Genomic DNA, 19,675 nt, shown 5'->3' on the forward strand with positions numbered 1-19,675 from the left:
CAGCTGTCTCCCTAGCGTCGAGCGCCAGCTGCATGGTTCATGGGATGACAGCATGGAAAAGACACTTGGGATGGTGATACCCCAAGAGGCCCAGCCCTTCAGCTTCTGCAGTAGATTTCTGTATAGCTTCAAAGCATTGAAAGGGGGCCTGGGGCTGTTCAAGGGCTTTGCAAATTCTGGTACCTGAGCCATGGCTCCTAGGCAAACATGCAAAACAGCTTTCACCAACCTACAGCGGCAGAGCATATGCTCGCGCTGCCCGGGGCCGGCGTGCTCCCGAAGGGGGGGACACGGAGGGTGCCCTCCCAGGCAAGGGATAGCTGCTCAGGTGCATGGAACAGTGATCGTTCCCTGCAGCACCCGGGGGCGGAGCTAGCCACCCACAGGGTGGAGCTAATCACCCATGGCGGACATTCGGCGCGCTGCCCGCCCGCGACTCCCAAGCATGAAGGGGGAAGGGGGGAATACTGCCGGCAAAGCGACGCAGCTCCCCCCTTCCCCCGACGGCTCGGGGAAGGCTTGGGAGTCCCGGCAGGCGGTGCACCAAAAGTCACCCCCTCAGCGAAGGGGGTCTGAAAGACCCAACAGAGACTCCGTTTCCTCAGGGTCTTGCGAAAGAATAATGTTCAACAACAACTGATGAACTCCTTCTACCGGGCCACAATAGAAAGTGTCCTTTCATATTGTATCACAGTGTGGTATGCTGGCCTGACAGCCACGGACAGAAAGTCTCTACAGAGGGTGGTGAATACAGCACATGATATCATGGGCTGTCTCTTGAGTCCGCTAGATGATATCGCAAGGGATAGTTGCCTTAGGAGAGCGAGAAAAATTCTCAGGGATGACTCACACCCCGTCCACCACTTCTTCAATCTTCTACCCTTGGGCAGGAGATATAGAAGTATAATAAGCCGTACCAACAGGCTAAAAAATAGCTTCTGTCTGTGGGCTGTTAGGCTGTTGAACGAAAAATAACGTAGCAAAATTGACTTGCAAGGTGGTGTGTTGTTTGATAAGAGATTGAGTGTGTTTTTTTGGGGGGGGGGGAGGCTCGTTTAATTTCATTGTACAATGGCAATAAAGTTACAGTGGTACCTCTGGTTAAGTACTTAATTCGTTTTGGAGGTCCGTACTTAACCTGAAACTGTTTTTAACCTGAAGCACCACTTTAGCTAATGGGGCCTCCCGCTGCCGCTGCACGATTTCTGTTCTCATCCTGAAGCAAAGTTCTTAACCCAAGGTACTATTTCTGGGTTAGTGGAGTCTGTAACCTGAAGCGTATGTAACCTGAGGTACCACTGTATTATTATTATTATTATTATTATTATTATTAGATAGGAAAAAGGAGGAGCAGCCCTTTTGGGGTCCATGATCTCTGGCATGTTTCTGTTTTTCTTCTTCATTAGCTTGGTGCAAACAGCGGCGTCCACATCATCATCTTTGATGAAATCGATGCCATATGCAAGCAGCGCGGGAGCATGGCGGGCAGCACCGGCGTCCACGACACGGTTGTGAACCAGCTGCTATCAAAAATCGATGGGGTGGAGCAGCTAAACAACATCTTGGTCATTGGTAATGAAAGCTATTTGTACTGTTTTGGGGTGGGGGACTCTGCTGTAGTTTCATGTCGGGCGTAGACTCTGCAGGGTTTGTGTTGGGCACCATTTGTTGTTCGAATGTCTTAATCTTCAGATTTTAGGATACCTGAAATACACAAGAAAGGTGGCCTCAGGCAAGCAGTTAAATTGGATTATGGCCAAGCTTTGCTTTGGGTGGGTAGAGATTGGCTGATATTTACATTCAGTTTTAAGAATGATTTCATTCCTAAATGGATTATTCCATTCCCTAGGTTTTTACTGTTCTTGCGGTAGACGAGGAAAATGCTGGCCAGTTTTTAAAACTTTTGAATTATATAAATAACAGAAAAATCAATGTAAAGCCATATATGGTTTTATTGTACATTGTAATTGTGAATGTTTTATTCTTCTGGTGCAGTTGGTTTGTTGTGTGTTTTAATTATGGATAGATTTGATAGTTGATTTGATAGTTGTAAAGTGCTTAGAAGCCAGTGATAAAGCCAGTCCAAAAGACACAGTGAGATTAAAACAGCTTTCAACTAAAACCTTGATCTACCTTCTGTAATAAATGTTTTCGGGAGCCATCAAAAAAACATCAAGAGGTTTCCTGGTGGCTTCTCTGGAAGGGGAGATCCACAAAACAGGATGCTGTCTCTGAAAAGGCCTGCTCCTTTCAAAATACAGTCATACTTTGGTCCGCGAACGCCTTGCGAGTCAAACGTTTTGGCTCCCGAATGCCGCAAAACCCGGAAGTGAGTGTTCCGGTTTGCGAATGTTCTTTGGAACACAAACATCCGTTGTGGGTTCCGATTGGCTGCAGGAGCTTCCTACAACCAATCGGACACCGCGCCTTGGTTTCCAAACGTTTTGGAAGTTGAACAGACTTCCGGAATGAATTCCGTTCGACTTCTGAGGTAAACTGTTCAGTATCAAAATGTGCTGCGTTTAAATGCCCGAGTTGTGATTTTTTTTCACCTTTCTGATTATTGGGATTTTTCAGTGGCAGAACTATTACTGAAACATGAGCCCACCCCCATCCAAAAAATGTTCTGGATAACAATGTAGTCTGTCCCTGAAACTAAGCTCATGGTATTCAACAAGGTAGCTGCAACCCCATGGCTCATAATATTAAGAGTTCCTCAATGCTGAATATCTTCTCCTGGTTCGTGTTTGCTCTTGAAAGCGTCTTTCCGCATAATATTCTCAGACTGTCTTAGCTCACTCTGGCACAACTTTCCTTCATTTCTGCTTTGCTGAACTGTAGGGAAGGACTTGTACAAATACTAGATGGTTCAGTTTGAAGATTACTTGATTAACGCCTGTTTTGCGAGAAAAGAATGCTTATTCTTATTTTTATAGCACCAATTTCACATTATTATAACGTTAGTATTTATTATTATTATCTTTATAGCACCATAATTGTACCTGGCACCTTGGTTTGTATTTCTGTTTTATGAGATACCTCGTGTCAGAGCTGCTTCCAGATCCTAGCTCACAGAGGATCACGCTAGCCAGCGATCATTAAATAAAAGTCTTTATTGAGTTACAGTTTCCATTCTCAAGCTGCTGCGTGCAACTCTACGTCTCATGGTTAGATCGGCGAAGCTCCATCTGAGTCTCCGCCCCTTGTACACCAACTTAATATCCTAGCCTTGCTCCACCTTTTCCGCCTGACTGTTCTTCTCTGGGTCCCTCTGCCCCCCGGGGTCTCTTCCTTCCGGGATTCCTCTGACGCTGACGCTGACCCCCCTGACTCTTCTCCCTCCTTTCGGCGGGCTTTAGGACCTGGCTCCCTTTCCGGGCTGCCTACTGCGCCACCTTCCTGTGCATTTGAACTTGGCACGCGCGCCCAACCTTCCACCTTCCGTCTGACCGTTTCTTCGCTCCCCGATGGAGGTGTGGCCACTCCTGACTCGTGCCCTCCCCCCTGTTGTGAGCTGCCAGCGCTTGATCCCTGGCGCCCTTCCTCTTCCCTGCTCTCTGGCGGTGACGCTGGTCCTGATTTCCAACTGCTCCCCTCTGAGTCCCCTCTGGCTCTATCTTCCTGGGGTGTCCCCCTAGGCTCCCCCCTTGCCCTGGCCACTGGTGCTCCTTTCTGTGAATCTTCTGATTCACTGGAAAGACTCGGAGATCTCGGGTCGTCGTCATCACTCATCTTTTCTTCTGCCTCCTCTCCCTCGCTCTCTGTTTCCTCCCTTGCCCTTGCCTCTGCTCCTGAACCCCTGACACCTCGTAAAATAAAATCTCTTGGCATCGTATAGGATAAAAATTAAAACGCTGAAATAAAAACCCTTTTGCAAGAAACAGGAGAGCAACATAAACAAGACAGGGCTGTGCTCTGATTGTAAATTTAGCAAACGAGGAAGCAAACCAAGTGGAGGGTGGGGAAGAGGGAAAGATAAATTTGAATACTACCTAAACTTCCCAGTAAGATGGTGTTTGATGCATCATTATTGGTTAATATTTATACCGTTTTCCTTCCTGTGGGCTAAAAATAGGTTGCAGCAGTACTTCCAAACACACAAGGACTCCACTGTCTAATAGCAAGGGAAGCACAAGAGCTTAGAAATAAATGAAGAAAATATAGACAGGCTTGCCCCTGAGTCTGTGTTTAACAAAGGGATATAGCTGCTGAGTCTACCTGTATATTGCATATTTCCCAAATGCATATCTGTCCTGCTCACAATTTACATTTTTAAGTGTATACGGCCCACGGCCACTTTTTCCAAGGTACTTTCTCGCATTTTTTGAGTGGCCGCAGCAGCAAATAATTCATCTTGACAAAATATACAGTCTTACTCGTCTAAAAGTGCATATGCCGTATATCAGGCTTCCTCAGACCCGGCCCTCCAGATGTTTTTGGCCTACAACTCCCATGATCCCTAGCTAGCAGGACCAGTGGTCAGGGATGATGGGAACTGTAGTCTCAAAACATCTGGAGGGGCAGGTTTGAGGAAGCCTGCCGTATATAATGCATTGATCTCCCCATGCATTGAGACACATGGTGGGAAAGACACTTTGCTCTAAGAGAGTCATAGAATGAACAAAATGATAAATAATGGGCTAAGTCTTAGATGCACTGAAAACTCAAGCAGCTACAGTTTCCCTTGCCTTGTCTGTTCAAAGAAGTAAAGAGAAGCCTTTACTTCTTAAGCCTAAAAGGTTATCCAAGGAGTGATCTGCATGTTACTGTGTGCGTGTGTGGTTATTTGTGTAAGCAGTCAAACATCAGCTGGCAGCTGGCCGTGCTCTGCTGCTTAAACATCTCCAGAGCATCTTTTGGAATCTTAGGTACAGCCAAACCTCGGTTTTTGGACATCTCAGCTATTGAATGTTTCGGAAACCCAAAGCGAATTCTTCCGTTTTTGAACATGCCTCAGAAGTCAAACGGGCTTCTGAGACATGTTTCTCAATTTCCCCCATTGAACTTGCTGAAAACCATTGAACTTCCTCGGTTTTCGAATGTTTCAGAATTCAAACGGACTTCCAGAACGGATTACGTTAGAAAACCGAGGTTCCACTGTACAGTCGTACCTTGGAAGATGAACGGAATGCGTTGCGGAAGTCCGTTTGAATTCCAAAAACGTTCGAAAACCAAAGCACGGCTTCCGATTGGCTGCAGGAAGCTCCTGCAGCCAATCGGAAGTCACTGAAGCCCTGTTGGACGTTCGGCTTCCAAAAGAACGTTCATAAACCAGAACACTCACTTCCGGTTTTCAATCATTCAGGAGCCAGAACGTTCGACTCCCAAGGCATTCGGGAGCTGAGGTATGACTGTATTGCTGGATGTATTGCAATTTAGCCCTGTGAGCTTGCTGGCTCACACACATTCTGATCAATAGATGTTGTTGTTGTTTAGTCGTTTAGTCGTGTCCGACTCTTCGTGACCCCATGGACCAGAGCACGCTAGGCACTTCTGTCTTCCACTGCCTCCCGCAGTTTGGTCAAACTCATGCTGGTAGCTTCGAGAACACTGTCCAACCATCTCGTCCTCTGGCGTCCCCTTCTCCTTGTACCCTCCATCTTTCCTAACATCAGGGTCTTTTCCAGGGAGTCTTCTCTTCTCATGAGGTAGCCAAAGTATTGGAGCCTCAGCTTCAGGATCTGTCCTTCCAGTGAGCACTCAGGGCTGATTTCCTTCAGAATGGATAGGTTTGATCTTCTTGCAGTCCATGGGACTCTCAAGAGTCTCCTCCAGCACCAGAATTCAAAAGCATCCATTCTTTGTCGATCAGCCTTTTTTTATGGTCAATATCAATAGATAAAAAGGTAAAGGTAAAGGTACCCCTGCCCGTACGGGCCAGTCGTGTCCGACTCTAGGGTTGCGCACTCATCTCGCTCAAGAGGCCGGGAGCCAGCGCTGTTTGGAGCCACTTCCGGGTCACGTGGCCAGCGTGACGAAGCTGCTCTGGCGAGCCAGCACCAGCACCGCACACGGAAACGCCGTTTACCTTCCCGCTATAAAGCGGTACCTATTTATCTACTTGCACTTGGGGTCCTTTCGAACTGCTAGGTTGGCAGGAGCAGGGACCGAGTAACGGGAGCTCACCCTGTCGCGGGGATTCGAACCGCCGACCTTGCGATCAGTCCTAGGCACTGAGGTTTTACCCACAGCGCCACCCGCGTCCCATATCAATAGATAGACACCCCCAAACACACACACAATATGTGAGCAAAGCAACCTCAGCTGTAATGTTTGAAATGGCTCTTGCCTCATCCTCTTGAAGGGGTGAGTTCTAAATGGGGATAAGGAACCATTGCACATCCCCATTTGTCCTTGGGGAAATGAGAACTCTGCAAAGAGGGACCAAGGGGTGACAGTGGTCCCTGGGCTCAAGCTATTGAAGGTGCTCTTGATGCTTTTGCTAACGTCTTCTGTCTGATACATAGGAATGACCAACAGGCCAGACCTGATAGATGAGGCTCTCCTGCGACCTGGGCGACTGGAGGTGAAAATGGAGATTGGTAAGTAATTCGAGGGAATGCTCATGGCCACAGGCTGACGGTCTGAACCAGAAAAAGAACCGAAAGCTTGTTCGATTTGAGCAGACTTGCAAATGAGTACATAGGAGTTATCATTGTCGCCATGTTTTTCCTGGCCCTTCCCCTCTGCTTTCTGCATGCCAGAGGAGGAGTCTGCAAGCTTCTGTGGTTTTAAATCCTGGCTTGTTCTTGCTAAGCATAGTTTAAACAAGCCGCAGTTTCTCCAAGTCTGGGTGTCATGGGGAACTGGGGTTAGTTCATTTATTTACTTCATCATCTCTATACTGCCTGATGTTCAGTGGGAGGTTTACAATGTTAAAAATGCATAATATAAAATGAACATCTAGAACAGAGTTAAACATCACAAGATAAAACGACAGAGGAAACAGCAGTGCAAAAGATATTTAAAAACTATAAAAAAAACATTTCCACCCCAAACGGCCTTGGTGAATAAAAATATCTTCATCTGATGCTGAAAAGCAGAGGTCCCACCACTGAAAAGGCCCTCTCTTTAGTAGCTGCCTTCCTTAATTCATTTATTGGGTCACCTACAGAAGGGCCTCAGAAGGTGACCTTACAGTCTAGGTAGTAAAAAAATAGTGGTTCACAAATTACAAGGAGAGTGAGCACACAAGCTTGAGAATTGCCAAGGCTCACGCGCATATGTCTGAAATCCACCAATTTGACATCCCATCAGTGCCCTCTGAATGACCCTCTTCATTCTAGATGAAGCTAGAGTGCCATGTGACTTCCTTTCTTCACTCCCAAGAAGCCCACCAGAGCCCTGGGTTTTGGAGAAGGATGGCTTATTGCATTGTAGCACCTAGTATTCCGGCCATGGAACAGAGCGTTGTTTTCCAACGTAAATAATTCACAGTGTTGATGATCTCGTTTAGGTTTGCCGGATGAAAAGGGCCGGATGCAGATTCTTAACATCCACACCTCAAGGATGCGGACCCACCAGCTGTTGGCCTCAGATGTTGACATTTCGGAGCTGGCTGTAGAAACCAAGAACTTCAGTGGTGCTGAGCTTGAGGGTCTGGTCCGTGCAGCACAGTCCACTGCTATGAACAGACACATTAAGGTTTGCTTCTTCCCTTCAGATGGCATTGGCTATAAATCCAAGATGGATCTTCTGTTGCCTCCCTCTTCCTCCTCCTCCTCCTCCTCCTCCTCCTCCTCCTCCTCCATTCAATAATGCTTCTGAACATCTCCCCTGCCTCGGTTAAAGAAAGAGGTGGACCTTCTCAGATCTCAACCCAGAGCTTCCCTTTCCACTCCCAGCCTCCCACCCTGGGAGATCTTCCCTTCCCAGCCTCTCACACAGAGTCCGTCACCAGCCAACCGTTGCCTTCAATTGTGCACAGTCTCCTCATTAACCCAGAGTAGGGGACAACAAATAGGAACGCGGGTGGCGCTGTGGTCTAAACCACAGAGCCTAAGACTTGCCAATCAGAAGGTTGGCGGTTCGAATCCCTGCGACGGGGTGAGCTCCCATTGCTCGTTCCCAGCTCCTGCCATACTAGCAGTTTGAAAGCATGCCAGTGCAAGTAGATAAATAGATACCGCACAGGCGGGAAGGTAAACGGCATTTCCGTTCGCTGCTCTGGTTTCAGTGTTCCATTGCTCCAGAAGCGGCTTAGTCATACTGGCCACATGACCTAGAAAAACTGTCTGCGGACAAACGCCGGCTCCCTTGGCCTGTAAAGCGAGATGAGCACCACAGCCCAGAGTCGTCTGCAACTGGACTTAACTGTCAGGGGTCCTTTACCTTTTACCTTTTTACCTTTTTAGGGGACAACAAAAGCAAAGCAAAGCAAAAAAAGGAAAAGTAACAGAAAGATTAAAGTAAAAAAGGAACGAGAAAGTAATAAAGGGGAAGGATTCAGAGGTGGGGAGTTGGTTTGCACCTCTCCAGTCACTGAATACAGTCGTACCTTGGTTGACGAACGGCTTAGTTGCCAAACGTTTCGGATATCAGAAGCTGAACGTCGGGTGCACCTTGGTTTTCGAACAGTTCCAGGGAGTCGAACAGACTCCCGGAATGCATTCTGCTCATCAGCCAAAGTATGACTGCACTGGGAACCCTTCCGAATCCCACTGTTGGTGTCTGAACTTTCATAAGACATTGCCACACACTTTTTCTCTGCAGCTCTAAGAAGGGACTAAGATTACATGAGACACAACTTAAGCTTTCAACAGAAGACTCTTTGCTTCTTGCATGTACTGAACCTATAGATCTGCACAGATTCCTCTTTCTGTGCACAGTTGTGCAGAAAAGTTAAGCATATGTGCCGTGTGCCCATGTTGCTGTTCAGCTCCCGGAGCTGAGATTTCAAGATGGAATGTAGTTGGTGTTTGTCTCTTCCCCCTGTCCCCCCCTTTTTTTAAGTTGTAAAGGTCACTGTGCCTTTAATAGGAAATGAGTGATGCAGGCTGCGAAATGTCAGAGTGAGAAGGTTAGAGATTAGCTAGAACATGCAAAATAAGGGTTTGCTATTGAAGAGTGTTGAAATGCTTATATTATTTTTTTTGTTAGCTTGCCACAGGTGTAGGGCCAGGAATGCACCCTGGAACAGGCAGGCGTTAGTGTAAACGTTTTAATGTTGTGCAGTGATTTCAGGAGGGGGAAGAGTGCTGTGGCCAGTTACTGGCTTGAAAAGGCACCCTAAAGATTTGGTAGCGATGGGGTCCAGACCCTTGGCTCCACTAACATCCCAACCCCCCCCCAAAAAAGCCCTTCAAATTTGCATTACCAAGCTAGTTACCCTCTGCCGGTTTGCTGACCTGCTCACATCCTCAACAGGAACCACGTGAAGACTGTACACCAGCAGTTCTCAACCTGTGGGTCCCCAGATGTTGTTGGACTACAACTCCCATCATCCCTGAGCTCTGGCCTTGCTAGCTAGGGGTGATGGGAGTTGTAGTTCAACAACATCTGGGGACCCACAGGTCGAGAAAGGCTGCTGTACACAAATGCCCCTGTTGTGTAAGAGCACCACAGAAATGAAGGCCAGGAATGGGGAACATGTGCACCTTCAGATGCTGTTGGACAGAACCCGTTTTAGCCCCAGCCAGCATAGCAAAGGACCAGGGGATTATGGGAGTTGCCGTCCAGCAACACCTGGAAGACCATAGAGCTCAGGCTGATGATTCAAAGCAGCCATCTTGACAGGTTCTCATCATTAGAGGGGATCAGCAAAATATGATCGGGTAGGATGCAAAGAGAGATGGAAAGAAAAGGGGAAAGACCCGTGCCATTCTTCTCCCAAGCTTCTTTTTATCCTCAAAAAGGTCTAAACACATTTCCCCCTTCTGTTTCGACGGAAGCTGAGGCTCTTTAGATTTTTGCAGGGCTTCCAAAGAGTCTCGCTTCATGACCTCAGCAGCTTTCTCTGTGAACATGTGCCTCCAGCTGTCTCTCTCTCTCTCTCTTTTTGGAAATATTTTTTATTCGGTTTTACAAATACAAATTTGTAACAAATACCATTATAGCTCCATATAAAGAGATTCCCCTGAATCTCTGGACTTCCCCTCCATGGGTCCTAATGTCAGCATTTACACCTCCGTATCAATCCATTATCCACATATTTTATCCATCCGAGTTATCCATAGTCTTTGTTACCTTACCAGTGAGTTTAAAATCCTGCTAATGTTTCCAACTGCTTACAATGATCTCCTAAGTAAATTATAAATTTTCCCCATTCTTTTTTGAAGTTCTTGTCCTCTTGGGTCCTGAGCTTTCCAGTTAATTTTGCCATTTCAGCATAGTCCATCAACTTGGTTTGCCATTCTTCCCTGGCCGGGATTGTGTCTTCTTTCCATCTCTGGGCTAGTAACATCTGTGCGGCTGCTGTCGCATACACCAATAGTCTTTCCTGGTCCTTTGGGATCTCGGTACCTATGATTCCTAATAAAAAAGCTTCTGATTCCTGCTGGCTATCTCACTAACATACCATCTCCTCTTGTGATTAGGCCACCACCAAAGTGGAAGTTGACATGGAGAAGGCAGAGTGCCTGCAGGTGACAAGGGGAGACTTCTTAACTTCTCTGGAGAATGACATCAAGCCGGTGAGTGAACCCCTTTTAATCCCGCAGACATTCGTGTTGCTCCCCTCTGTGGAAGACCAGAGGCAGGCTTTAATGAACTGACAATGACGTCCTGATTTTGCACCATCTCCTTTTCTTCAACCTGCAGGCATTTGGGACCAATCAGGAGGATTATGCAAGCTACATCATGAATGGGATCATGAAATGGGGTGATCCTGTCACTCGGGTGCTGGATGATGGAGAGCTTCTTGTTCAGCAGGCCAAAAACAGTGACCGAACCCCGTTGGTCAGCGTCCTTTTGGAAGGTTGGTTTCCTTCTCCACATTGTCTTCTCAGCCAGATTAGGACTGGAGAACCTGTGGGTTAAACCACAGAGCCTAGGGCTTGCTGATCAGAAGGTTGGCGGTTCGAATCCCCACGATGGGGTGAGCTCCCATTGCTCGGTCCCTGCTCCTGCCCACCTAGCAGTTCAAAAGCACATCAAAGTGCAAGTAGATAAATAGGTTCTGCTCTGGGGGGAAGGTAAACGGCGCTTCCGTGTGCTGCTCAGGTTCGCCAGAAGCGGCTTGGTCCTGCTGGCCACATGACCCGGAAAAACTGTCTGCGGACAAACGCCAGCTCCCTCGGCCTGTAAAGCGAGATGAGCCCAACACCCAGAGTCATCTGTGACTGAACTTAACCGTCAGGGGTCCTTTACCTTTTACCTTTTTAGGGGACAACAAAAGCAAAACAAAGCAAAAAGCACTGTTCTGTCACTGATTCCCTCACTGATAACTTGCCATGGCTCAAGTCAGACATCACGTCAGACCATGATAAGGAAGCTGATTGATGTGATTTCAGTTGACAGGATGTGGTATGTAATCAGCCAGCAAACCAGAATCGGAAACCGTGGTTTGAAATGACTTTGCAAACCATGATTCGGACTAACTATGGTTTAGTGGGATGTATGGCTTCAAATAAAGCCATTGCTCCACTGCCACAGACTCCTACAACCTTGAATTCATGAATCTGGGTGTAGCTCTGAACCATGATTTGTCTTTTGTGCAACTGAGAGCACAAACTGTAGATTGGTTGCTTAGTGATGGTTAATGCAAACCATTCTTAGTTCTGACCACCATTGCCATGTTTCTTTGGCCAATGGGATGTGAGGCACACAGAGCAGAATCCATCTTCAAGGCCGCTCAGAACTGCACATTCAGAACTGCAACACTGCTCAATGGGCAGAATAATTTGAGTTGCAATTCAGGCTATGCAATATTCTAGATCATGGGTAGGCAAATTAAGGCCCGGGGGCCGGATCCAGCCCAATCGCCTTCTAAATCCAGCCCACAGACGGTCTGGGAATCAGCATGTTTTTACATGAATATGTGCCCTTTTATTTAAAATGCATCTCTGGGTTATTTGTGGGGCCTGTCTGGTGTTTTTACATGAGTAGCATGTGTGCTTTTATTTAAAATGCGTCTCTGGGTTATTTGTGGGGCATAGGAATTCATTCATTCCCCCTCCAAAAAAAAATATATAGGCCAGCCCCCCACAAGGTCTGAGAGATAGTGGACTGGCCCCCTGCTGAAAAAGTTTGCTGACCCCTGTTCTAGATCCATGACAAAACAGTAAACAAACAAACAAACAAACCGTGGAAACGAATGGGCATCTTTTCCAAGTGAGATTGGATGGTTTCAGCCCGGACATGCTGAATTTGCTGTTACCTCTTACTCAATTCTGTCTGTTCTGTGATCCTTACAGGTCCCCCACACAGTGGAAAGACGGCCTTGGCTGCAAAGATTGCAGAAGAATCTAACTTCCCATTTATCAAGATCTGCTCTCCAGATAAGATGATTGGCTTTTCAGAAACTGCCAAATGCCAGGCAATGAAGAAGGTATATTTTGCGAATCCCTTCCATGCCACATTTTTTGTTTAATGTCACGGGCATTGTGTCTGTTTCCCTATTACTCCATCGATGTCCTCTGCTACTTTCAAATTTATAAAATGATGCCACAAACTATAGAAAGTTGTGTAGCAAGGTCCCAACCCCCCCCCCCAAGGTTGAATAAAGACACTCAACACCAGTATTTTTAGGTTAATGGGCTAAAAAAGGCCACAACTTTATTGGTTACAGATTATGAGCGGTATTGGCTTAGGCATTGGACCTAACTGACTATATCTGACTCCTGCCCGTCTGCGAGGAGTCCGTGAAAGGTTAACCACCAGTAGGGGGAGTCCTGCTGATGCACATTAACTAGGAGCTCCCCCGGGGTCACCAATAGGGGTCGTGCCTTAGGCCCTAGCCTCCCCAGGCTTCGGACTGGGCCATTCCCCCAGAATCCTTTAACACAGCGGTTCTCAACCTGTGGGTCCCCAGATGTTGTTGGACTACAACTCCCATCATCCCTGACCACTGGTCATGCTGGCTAGGAATGATGGGAGTTGTAGTCCAACAACATCTGGGGACCACACAGGTCGAGAAACACTGCTTTAACGGAATACCCTTCAATGTGCGGGGAAGGTGATGGCACTACCCCCCTTCCTCTCTTCTCCAGCAATATCCCAATGCCTGACCGCCAAACCTTACAAAGTTGTGACGATTTGCTACGAGGTAGGCGAAAACCAAGTGGCGGAGCCAATTTGCCAAGTGGGAAAATTCCTACCAGGCCCCTCAACGGCGACCAACCACAGTCCATAGCAAGGTCAAGAGATGAAATAACCTAAAGGGCAGGAGGGTGGGAAAACTGGAGCAGCTGGAAGCGCGGAAAGGGGTGAGATTCCCGCTGCGTCCTGCTTAAATCAAGCAGGCCACACCCCCAGAGCAATCGGCTTGGTTGCCTTTGCAGTGGCGCAGGCGGGGAACCCCCCAATTGCGCAGGGCTGACCATACCTTCCTAAGGCGGAAGTGGCTTTGTCAAGAATAGACAGTGAGCAAGATCATCTGAACCTATTGCTCGGTTGAATGGAACGCACAAAGAATTAAAGAATGCAGTAAAACAAAAGGAAGATACCTTCCATTTCCCTGGTTTAAGAAGGAAATAAATGCAGTCTGTCTGCATCTATGTAGAACCTTCACAGAAAGAGAGTAAGATGAAGCAAACATCCCCTAATGGGATGAATACATTCGGCAAAGAAAAGATTGACTTTAGAATCCTAAATATTATTCCATCTCTAGAAAGCGCATATTCCCCAGAGACATCTGAGCCACAGTTAATTATACGACCTTTCAAATGTGGGGAAATTGTTGCTTTTTAATTGCTTTTCACCAGGATCTGCACTGGGGGAAGGTAGTTTGAAAGAACTGAATACAGACAAGCAGATAGGCGGCTTGGTTTTTCCGAAAAATGGGGGCATTTCCTTTCAAGAATTCCAAACATCTAACAACCTCTCCAGAGGAGGGGAGCAAAATTGCTGGCAATATATAATGTGCATGATATTTCTTCATTAATCTCTGTGTTTTTAGAAAAAGACTTCAAAACACCTGTTCTTCAGGCTTGACTGTGCCTGTTCAGGGACAGCAACCATTGCCAAGTTGTTGCTCCTGGAATTTGTCTCGCATTCTAAGAAATCTTTTTTCCACAGCCTTAGAATACGCTGCGTTTTGTATGGACGCCAACCGTGCGTTTGGCTTTTGTCTGCTCCTTCAAAGCAAATAAATAAATCAAATCATGTGTTCACAACTAAGGATTTAATTTCTACCCTTCATGGGTCTCCCCCCACCCTTTAAAGTACAATCATTGTAGCTAAGAGGTAAAAATTTTAACTTTTCGCTTTCCGAAAAACAGATCTTTGACGATGCTTACAAGTCTCAGCTCAGCTGCGTTGTGGTGGACGACATTGAAAGACTCCTAGGTGAGAGAAGTGGAAGACTGTGAGGGGGTCTTGCATGAGGCATTTTTTGAGGCAAGATCTTCCTTTCTGTAGCCTTTTCCCCAATCCTAGGGCTCTTGTTACTGGAGCACCCGAACCTGACTCAAGTAGGTGGTTGATGAGAGCAGGCTGAAGCAAAGACCAGAGAAGAACGTTGAAGGCCCTCTGTGCATAGGCAAGAGCCAGTCTCTTATTTGCTTGGGCTAATAATAATAATAATAATAATAATAATAATTTTTTATTTATAGCCCGCCCTTTCCAGCCAAGACCGGGCTCAGGGTGGCTAACAACCAATAATAAAAACAAGTTGATTAAAATACAATTTAAAAAGTTTAAAATACAACAGTAAAACATTAGGATGCAGCCTCTTCACAGGAGGAGAAAGGAAAAAGAAAGAGGGGGAGGGAATCAAACTGATTCTAAGCCAAAGGCCAGGTGGAACAACTCTGTCTTACAGGCCCTGCGGAAAGAAATCAGATCCCACAGGGCCCTGGTCTCATGAGACAAGAGCGTTCCACCAGGCCGGAGCCAGTGTTGAAAAGGCCCTGGCTCTGGTTGAGGCTAATCTAACTTTCTTAGGGCCCAGGACCTCTAGGGTGTTGTTATATATGGACCTTAAGGTCTTCTGTGGGGCATACCAGGAGAGGCGGTCCCGTAGGTACGAGGGTCCTAGGCCGTGAAAGGCTTTAAAGGTCAAAACCAGCACCTTAAATCCGACCCTGTACTCCACCGGGAGCCAGTGCAGCTGGAAAAGCACTGGGTGAATATGCTCCCATGGCAGAGACCCCGTGAGGAGCCTCACTGCAGCATTCTGCACCCGCTGGAGTTTCTGGGACAGCTTCAAGGGCAGCCCCGCGTAGAGCAAATTACAGTAGTCAAGCCTGGAATTACAGTAGTCAAATCTGACATGGAATCCTTTATAGCAGGGCTAGAGAACCAGTGGCAGGTGCAGGTGGCACTGTGGGTTAAACCACTGAGCCTAGGACTTGCTGATCAGAAGGTCGGCGGTTCGAATCCCCGCGACAGGGTGAGCTCCCGTTGCTCGGTCCCTGCTCCTGCCCACCTAGCAGTTCGAAAGCACATCAAAATGCAAGTAGATAAATAGGTACCGCTCCGGCGGGAAGGTAAACGGCGTTTCCGTGCGCTGCTCTGGTTCGCCAGAAGCGGCTTAGTCCTGCTGGCCACATGACCTGGAAGCTGTACGCCGGCTCCCTCAGCCAATAAAGCGAGATGAGCGCCGCAACCCCAGAGTCGGCTACAACTGAACCTAATGGTCAGGGGTCCCTTTACCTTTAGCTAGAGAACCAGTAGCCCTCCATAGAGTTTTGCACTCCCATCGTCTGTGACCGGCAGCCATGCTGGTTGGCACTAATGGAGAGCGTTGTCGTTGGCATCCGTCCGTCTCGAGAAACGATGGAGTGCACCTCCAGGGGCGAAGTCAAACTGCTGTCTTAACAGCACCCATGTGACCTCCCTGGGGTGCAAGCCTGAGCAGTTTTTATGGAGATCCCAGGCTGCCCAGATGACAGATCTTGGCCTCACCGATGTGGTCCAAAGGACAGCAGGGCAATACTTTGGCACCAGCTTGGCTGCAGGAGTTGCCGGAAGGCGCCATCCAACCATCTTAGGGACCCCACTCTGGATTTGTGTAGGGTTTACCCCAGTGTTTCCCAAACATGGCTCTCCAGCTGCTGCTGTTTTTTTGGACTACAACTCCCATCATCCCTAGCTAGCAGGACCAGTGGTCAGGGATGATGGGAATTGTAGTCCAAAAAAGAGCTGGAGACCCAAGTTTGGGAAGTGCTGGTTTATTCCTTAGCCTTTTCTTAGCCCAACCAAAGGCAGCAGAGGATTAGGATCAGAGTTCTCTACCTAACTGTGAAGATAACATAGAACGAAAGGGTTTAAGGTCAGTGAGAAAGAGGAGGATTGGTTTGAGAAGATGTTGGGTTATTTGAGTAGGTTTGAACAATTTGGGGCACTTAAAATGCTAAAAGTTAAATAAACCTTGTGGAAGGAGGAGTGTTAAGGTATAGAGAAGCGTACATATGGTTAATTTGAATATGTTATTATTGAATATTATTGAATATATTATTGGATATTTATATTATTGAATATTGTATACCCAATGTATCAGCTGCCTGGGGGGTTTCACTGTTTGTATTTTGGTGGTTGGTAAAAATTATAATATATGTGTGTGTGTATATATATATATATATATATATATATATATATATGGATCAGAGTTCTCCTTCTCCTCGATGGGCTGCCTTCCCAGGTTAATGAGCCGCATCTGCCCCTCTCTTCCCTCTCTAGCATGTGCAGAAAGAAACCTGTGGCCCTCCTTATGTCCAACTCCTTATGTCAGGAGGACGGCAAGTTTTTCCAGCTCTGCTGCTGTCTCCACAGCCCCTTCCCTTTGGGTTACCCAGAGCTGGGGGACAGCATACAAGCCGAATTCTTGCCTTACGTCCCACCCAGACCTGAAAAGAGTGTATGGCGCTTAGCAGACCAACCCAAACACCAACATTTGAAACAGAGCCACAATTGAACTTGGTTGGAGCTCAGCGAGTGACCTTGTCCCCTTTCCTCTTTCAGATTATGTTCCGATTGGCCCCCGGTTCTCCAACCTGGTGTTACAGGCTCTTCTGGTGTTGCTGAAGAAAGCGCCCCCTCATGTAAGTCTCCATTTCTTGCAGCAGAGCGGAATGTTTGCAAACTGCATTGGGCCCTCATTGAAGGCCAATGGGAAAGCTGAGCAGGACCCATTCACAAATGCCTATCGGTTTTGATAACGTTCTGTTGTGGTAGATCATGTGTTTCTCTCCTTGAGCACAGGAGAGCCGTGCAGTATGAGGGAAACCTTCCTGGGCTGGGTGGGCAGGTCTTTCTGACTTTAAAGCCTTAAACGGCCTCGGCCCAGTATACCTGAAAGAGCGTTTCCACCCCCATTGTTCAGCCGGGACACTGAGGTCCAGCTCTGAGGGCCTTCTGGTGGTTCCCTCCCTGCGAGAAGTGAGGTTACAGAGAACCAGGCAGAGGGCCTTCTCAGTAGTGGCACCCGCCCTGTGGAACGCCCTCCCATCAGATGTCAAGGCAATAAGCAACTATCTTACTTTTAAAAGACATTTGAAGGCAGCCCCTTTTAGGGAAGTTTTTAATGTTTGATGTTTTATTGTGCTTTTAATACTGTATTCTGTTGTGAGCCACTTAATATTCTGGAACCCCAGCCAGATGGGAGTAGTATAAATAAATAAATTATTATTATTATTATTATTATTATTATTATTATTATTATGAAGTCTTCTGCAGGAAGTGGATCTCAGTCGAATTCTCAGTCGATCCCTTTACCTTTACTACCACAAAGCTGCCAAATCACAGTGAATACAGCCCTTCCTCGTGGATTGTAAGCTACTCAAAGTTTCTAGAGCAAAGTCTGATTTGCTTATTACAGTGGACGCTCGGGTTGCAAATGTGATCCGTGTGGGATGCACGTTCTCAACCCACAGCATCCGCAAGCCACAGCGGCGCGTCTGCACACGCAAGGGTTGCGATTCGGCGCTTCTGCGCATGCGCAAAGTGAATTTAGCGCTTCTGCGCATGGGCAGCCGCCGAAGCTCGAAAGTAACCCATTCCGGTACTTTTGGATTTCGGCAGTCCGTAACCCGAAAAACGCAACCTGAAGTGTCTATAACCCAAGGTATGACTGTATTATTATTACAGCGGTACCTCGGGTTAAGAACTTAATTCGTTCTGGAGGTCCGTTCTTAACCTGAAACTGTTCTTAACCTGAGGTACCACTTTAGCTAATGGGGCCTCCTGCTGCCGCTGCGCCGCCAGAGCACGATTTCTGTTCTCATCCTGAAGCAAAGTTCTTAACCCGAGGTACTATTTCTGGGTTAGCGGAGTCTGTAACCTGAAGTGTCTGTAACCTGAAGTGTCTGTAACCCGAGGTACCACTGTATTATGTTGCCAGCGAACCTACAGAATTTGGATTCTCTAAGGCTGATTCCTGCAGGGTGTGTGTGTGTAAACTTATCAAAGACATCAGACAGCCTCTTCACCTTTGCCTCTTTCAGGCAGAAAGGTGTTTTTGCAAGAGGAACCCAATCGGAGCAGGAACGGCCATATTTGCATTAATTGCTTGACCTCTGGAGACCATGGGGATAACCCCACATAGGCACCTCTGAGCCCCTTGAAGGGAAGGGTTGAGGTAGTGGTGTGACAGATAATTAAGTGTATATTATTCCACACGGTGGCACACTTCCCCAGGCACCTCCCCACACGTCATTGGTGAAGCTCCCGTGTGGAGGTTTTCATGCGGTATTTTTGTTCGGTAAGCAGCTGAAACCAGCTGAATAAAAAAAAAAGCCTAGTTTGTGGCGTGACTGCTTCCACAATCCACGTACCAAGAGATGTGAGATGGTTCTGTATGCAGCGGCTGGGTTTTATTATTCCACGTTGCTTGCCAGTCGTGCAGCCTGTCTGCCTTACAGCTTCCTATAAATACCCCCCCCACACACTTCTCTCACAGGGATGAAATCAGATTCTTTTCCTTCCAGAAACTGTTTTATTGCTCCCACAGAACTCATTAGGAATACAGTGGTGCCTCGGGTTACAAACACCTCAGGTTACAAACAATTCGGCTTACAGACTCCACTAGCCCGGAAGTAGTACCTCGGATTGAGAACTTTACCTCAAGATGAGAACGTAAATCGTGTGAGATTATGTTCAACAACCGAGGTTTGACTGTATGCAATGCTTTTGTAAAGAAAAAAAAGCAAGAGACGTTGCACGTTCTTTGTAGTTCATGAAAATCTTTAATAAAAATTATTTTAAAAAGAGAGAGAAAGAATGGAAATTACGCGGTGACGGCAGTGGGAGGCCCCACTAGCTAAAGTGGTACTTCAGGTTAAGAACAGGTTCAGGTTAAGAACGGACCTCTGGAACGAATTAAGTTCGTAACCAGAGGTAGCACTGTATTGCCGCTTGCAAAGTACCCAGACTTCCTGGGATTCTTCAGCTTTGCAAACATTTGGTGCAAAGCCATTTTGGGAACCTGACAACCCCATATTCTGTCCCGCTTCCCCTAACCTGCAAAGTGTTACGATATAAGGCGAGAATATGACATACGACACGAACATGGTATAAATAGTCCAAGGAGAATTTAAAACGTGACCAATTTGGGTTGTTTTTTTAATGTTTTTTGTTT

The 19,675-nt window shown here is 47.0% G+C and overlaps 1 protein-coding gene across 8 annotated transcripts in view; it reads left to right on the forward strand.

The window, feature by feature from the left end:
* NSF (N-ethylmaleimide sensitive factor, vesicle fusing ATPase) overlaps positions 1-19,675 on the forward strand; it is a 108,754-nt gene that overhangs the window by 73,392 nt on the left and 15,687 nt on the right. For all 8 annotated transcript variants that reach the window (XR_013978548.1, XR_013978549.1, XM_080976676.1 and 5 more), the window contains exons 10-17: positions 1,407-1,572; positions 6,468-6,542; positions 7,457-7,644; positions 10,536-10,631; positions 10,759-10,915; positions 12,354-12,487; positions 14,379-14,445; positions 17,062-17,141. Coding sequence is in view for 6 of the 8 variants with exons in the window: in XM_080976676.1 (XP_080832802.1) it covers positions 1,407-1,572; positions 6,468-6,542; positions 7,457-7,644; positions 10,536-10,631; positions 10,759-10,915; positions 12,354-12,487; positions 14,379-14,445; positions 17,062-17,141 (963 nt within the window). In the remaining 2 variants the exon portion in view is untranslated. The remainder of the gene's footprint in view (positions 1-1,406; positions 1,573-6,467; positions 6,543-7,456; positions 7,645-10,535; positions 10,632-10,758; positions 10,916-12,353; positions 12,488-14,378; positions 14,446-17,061; positions 17,142-19,675) is intronic.

Source organism: Podarcis pityusensis, assembly GCF_964106645.2.
Source record: "Podarcis pityusensis genome assembly, chromosome: 13".
Classification (NCBI taxonomy): Eukaryota; Metazoa; Chordata; class Lepidosauria; order Squamata; family Lacertidae; genus Podarcis; species Podarcis pityusensis.